Source organism: Scylla paramamosain, chromosome 34 (genome assembly GCF_035594125.1).
Source record: "Scylla paramamosain isolate STU-SP2022 chromosome 34, ASM3559412v1, whole genome shotgun sequence".
Classification (NCBI taxonomy): domain Eukaryota; kingdom Metazoa; phylum Arthropoda; class Malacostraca; order Decapoda; family Portunidae; genus Scylla; species Scylla paramamosain.
In genome coordinates, this window is record NC_087184.1 from 13,607,720 (window position 1) to 13,612,719 (window position 5,000).

Consider the following 5,000-nt stretch of genomic DNA (forward strand, 5'->3'; position numbering starts at 1 on the left):
CCACAACACAAAGATACAACATGAAGACACGCAAGAAAACTGATATAAAAAAAAAACACAGATGAAAAGAAGAACGAACAGGAGGAAGAAGAGGAAGAGAGGAGAATAGGGGATGGGGGAGGCTAGGAGGAGGGAGAGGGGACGCAGCAGCAGCACCAGCGGGAGTGAGGCGAGGACAGGCGCGGGGGCTTTCGGACGCGCCCAGCCAATGGAGTTCACACCCTACTTGGTCTACCGGATTAAAAAGAATGGATTACCAGGTTGCCGAGAGTCGCCACACAACACCACCTCCGCTCGTCCCCTCCTCTCACTCCCCTCTCACCGCCGCCTCTCCCTTCCTCCTCCTCCTCGCACAGGTAGGAACCCAAATTACGTGCCCAGGTAAATTTTTTCAAGGTGGGAATACAGAATGTGGTTATTTTGCCTGTTCTTTGGTGTTTTTTATTGTTATTTTCACCCTCCTTTGGTTGTCTCGCAATGTGTGGCAACGTTAGGTGAAGAGGAGCAGGAGGAGCAGGGGGAGGAGTATTAGGAGGAGGAGGAGGAGGAGGAGGATAGTGAGAGCTATAAAGCGTAGTAATGTTTTTCGTAAAAGTGAAACAGATTTATTAATATAGCAAAGAGTACAGAAATTGTTTTTGTTTTTTCGGGGGCACGGCTGGAGAGAGAGAGAGAGAGAGAGAGAGAGAGAGAGAGAGAGAGAGAGAGAGAGAGAGAGAGAGAGAGAGAGAGAGAGGAGAGAGAGAGAGAGAGTAATACACACCTTCTCCCCCTCGCCCCACTCTTTTCCTTCCCTTTCGTGGTTCAGAATAACAAAATATCTGCTCAATTTTCGCAGTTGGGAGAAGCGTTTTTGTGGAGTGGCGGAAAAATGCTACGTTTGTGGGAAGGGCGAGGGAGAGTGGGAGGGAGGATGGGAAAGGGAAGGATTCAAGAGGTTTTTACGGCGTGATATTCAAGAGAGAGAGAGAGAGAGAGAGAGAGAGAGAGAGAGAGAGAGTAGTGAGAGAGAGAGAGAGAGAGATGGGAACATACTACAAACAAACAACACTATATAAACATTTTTAGTACCTCTCTCTCTCTCTCTCTCTCTCTCTCTCTCTCTCTCTCTCTCTCTCTCTCTCTCTCTCTCTCTCTCTCTCTCTCTTTCTCTCTTTCTCTCTCTATCGCGGCTGAGTTTTGGTGTGGCGTTTAAAAGCCGGTGGCTGTGGTGTGGTGAGTCCTTTGTGGCGTGCGGGGCAGCCTCGGCTTAAAAGAAACCAGCCTCCCACGCAGCCCCTGATCCGCACCCACTCAGGAAAAGGACAATGAAAAAAAATGCTGTTATGGATGTGATCACTTTTTATTTTGCAAACTGGCCCGGGGAGTGAGGATTGGGTGTTTTTGTGTGATATTTGTGTGTTTGGTTTTGTTGTGTTCTGTTGTGTGGTGTGCTGTGCTTGGTTTGGTGTGTGTGTGTGTGTGTGTGTGTGTGTGTGTGTGTGTGTGTGTGTGTGTGTGTGTGTTGGTCGTTCTTGGTCCTCGTGGCGTGCTGTCCTGGGGAGCGAGGAGCGGTGGTGACCTGATTGGCTGCCTGGTCGGTAGTGTCGGCTCGACCTCGCCTCGGGATTGGTGGAGGCCGAGTGTTTGGATTAGTGACGTCACGGGTAATCCTCGCTGTGATTGGCTCCTGCCTGGCTTGTGGTCGTTATCGCCACGACTAGGACACGGGATGGAGTGGCTGGACGCGCGGCTCGTGTTTAGATGACTGAGGTAACATGTTTGTAGAAGTGTGTGTGTTTGTGTGTGTGTGTTTGTGTGTGTGTGTGTGTGTGTGTGTGTGTGTGTGTGTGTGTGTGTGTGGTGTGGGCGGCGGGCCAGGGCGGCGTGGCGCCTGGGACACTGTCTGGTATATACACTGAGGGTCTATGCATCCGTCATGTATATGATACATGAGGCACACTGAGGGCTATGCACAGTATGTACAGGGTCACGTGACGACGCGGCTGACTAGACGTGGCAAGGGAACAGCTGACGACATAACAACCTGACGCTACGGAGTCACGGGGCGGCGGGAACAGCTAAGGCCCCGCCCGCCCCCACCCTCCCAGCACACACGTGGGGTCCCGCCCCTCGCCGGCCGCTCCTCCCCTGCCGCTCACCACGGCCAAGAGGCGCGCTGCTTCTGTAGCCCAGCGAGTGTCCGGGGGGAGCGGCGGCGACGACTCAGGGACTGTCTTGAGCACTGCGAGGCGGGCGGGGCGAGGCGGGGAAGGGCGGGCGGGTGTTCGGGAGTGATATTATATGAAATGAAGCCCGAGGATGGGCGCTGGTGCCCGGCCACCCCGCGGCCACCAGGCAGCGGGGGACTAGAGGCTGACGGGCACTGGTGTCTGGGGCGCGGGCCGCCCACCGGTGCGGGAACGAAGTGTCTTTGGCTTGACGTGAGGGACGACCTGGCCGCCGTGACCTGCCCGTCAGGAGGCGGTGGCCAGGTGGGCGAGCAGCAGCCATCAGCCCAGCAGGGAGGGAATCTTGTGCAGGTAAGGCGCGGCCGAGGCGACAGGCAGCGCGGGCGGCGCGATGAGGAAGGGGTTCATGAAGTGGGAGGGCAGGGGCGGCGGCATGGTGGGGGGCGCGTGCGAGAGCGAGGTGAGGGCGGCCATGCTGGTAGGCAGCGAGGCGGTGCTTCCCACCAACGAGGGCAGCACCGAAAACTGGCGCGGCAAGGGGACCGTGGAGGAGCCGGCGTGCGTGGCGCCCTCGGCCACGGGCGACACGGAGGGCGACGAGGACGTGTAGGGCGAGTTGTCGTGCAGCTTGCGCATGTGCTTCTTGAGGTCGAAGTTGCGGCAGAAGCCCTTGCCGCAGATGGAGCACTGGAAGGGCTTCTTGTCGTTGTGGGTGTGCATGTGGAAGGTGAGGTTGTACACCTGGTGGAAGGCCTTGTTGCACACGTGGCACTTGTACGCCTTCTCGCCGGAGTGGGTCAGCTTGTGGTTCTTGTAGTTACCCTTCTGGTGGAAGCCTTTGCCGCAGAACTCACACACGAACGGCTTGTACCCCTGGTGGATCCTGACGTGCGTGTTGAGCGTGGAGGACCTGCCGACACACACCAACTCGTTACTCCTTCCCACAGCCAGCGGCGGCCTGTCATCACGCCCTCATCACCTCACGTGAGTGGAGGGAATGCCTCCACTCCACTCCTCTACTACACATCTTCTACTATTAAACAACACCTTTACTCCACACGTAGCCAGAAAGACTGAATCATCTAATTTATTCATGAACTATTAAACCAAGTATTACTAAGTGATTGACTCAATGAATTACGAACTGACTTAATAAATACTAAAACCCTGACTGACTGACTGACTGATGCTGGCTGACTAACTGACTGAATGAATGATTATATACCGTAGTCAAGTCCTGGCTAACTGACTGGGTGACTGACTGACCAAATGCTAAACTCAAACCCAGACTGACTGATTGACACTGACTGACGTTAACTGACACTAACTGACTGACACTTACTAACTGACTAAATACCAAACTCAAGTCCTAACCAACTGACCAATCAACTAATTAAGTAACTGATCACCCAACTAACTAACTGACCAACCAACTAACAAACTGACTAACTAACTAACTGCCAGGCCAGGTGTCCCGCTGAGTGCCTCACCTGTTGAAACACTTCCCACACGTCTGGCACTTGTGCGGCTTCTCCGAGGTGTGAATGATCTTGTGGCGGCACAGCGTGGACGCCTGACGGAACCCCTTGCCACACACCTGAACGAGGGGGAGGAGGAGAGAAGCTGTTAGGTGAGTTACAGTGAAGTGAATAGTTGTCAGGTGGAGTGTGGTGGATTGCTGTTTGTATTGTAAGGTGGAGTGAAGTGGAATACCTTGGACTGCTGTTTGTTTTGTTACTCGTTCACTGCTCACCATAAACACCATTCTGAAACACTTCCGCACCCGCACCTCCACTATTTTCGAAAGGCTCTCGCTGAAGTTAGACGCGTTTTTGTTAAGGGTGTTTTTTTATGGTTCTAGTAACAAATTGATAATAATTCTACGCCATTAGCAGGAGAAACAGCCTTGAGAACCCGGCTAATCATCAGTGGCCTTGGAAAATTGTCGTGGTGGTAAAAGAGCGAAGTGTTTCTGAATAGAGTGAATGTGTACGTCTTCACTGTGTACGTCTTCACTGTGTACGTCTTTGTTGTGTACGTCTTTGTTGTGTACGTCTTTATTGTGTTCGTCTTTATTGTGTTCGTCTTTATTGTGTTCGTCTTTATTGGTTTGCTTTTTATTTATGTTTGGGTATTTTTTGGTTTGCTTATGTATGCTTTACGTTTGTGTGTGTGTGTGTTGTGTGTGTGTGTGTGTGTGTGTGTGTGTGTGTGTGTGTTTCTTTAATTTTACGGCTAATAGTTTTGTTGATTTATTTAGTATCTTTATCATTTTTTTTATTTATTTTTACGGGAAGGAAAGTAGCGAGAGAGAGAGAGAGAGAGAGAGAGAGAGAGAGAGAGAGAGAGAGAGAGAGAGAGAGAGAATTCCCCTTACCTTACACACGAAGGGGCGGGCGCCGGTGTGTACAGGCATGTGACGTGTCAAGTTGTAGTGCGCATTGAAAATCTTGCCACACTCTGGACACGTAAACGTCTTCTGCGCCTTGCCCACGCCCACTCCCCCGCCCACGCCCCCGCCCCCGCTCCCGCCCACCACGCCCACACTCTTCTTGGCGCCTACCACTTCAGCCACCACCACCCCGGGCGTGTTCGTGGCGATGGTGGCGAGGCTGGTGCTGGCGGGCGTGGTGGGGGCGGAGGTGTGGGCGGGGGAGGGCGTGGGTACTCCTCTGCCTGCAGGTGTAGGCGGTGACGTCACCCTGAGGGGCTTGGCTGTAGGAGGAAAGAAGGATGTGAGGGACAGGTGTGTGTGTGTGTGTGTGTGTGTGTGGGGTAGGTGTGGCCTTGTAAAATCATCAGGTTTGTGTTGTGTTCCTACATTCATTT

At 53.1% G+C, this 5,000-nt stretch overlaps 1 protein-coding gene across 1 annotated transcript in view; it reads right to left on the minus strand.

The window, feature by feature from the left end:
- Window positions 1-1,323: 1,323 nt before the first annotated feature.
- LOC135089971 (myc-associated zinc finger protein-like) overlaps window positions 1,324-5,000 on the minus strand; it is an 8,892-nt gene continuing 5,215 nt past the window's right edge. The window contains exons 5-7 of the mRNA XM_063986160.1: window positions 4,549-4,886; window positions 3,662-3,768; window positions 1,324-3,081 (exon numbers count right to left, since the gene is read on the minus strand). Of these exons, the coding sequence (XP_063842230.1) occupies window positions 2,493-3,081; window positions 3,662-3,768; window positions 4,549-4,886 (1,034 nt within the window). The 3' untranslated portion in view covers window positions 1,324-2,492. The remainder of the gene's footprint in view (window positions 3,082-3,661; window positions 3,769-4,548; window positions 4,887-5,000) is intronic.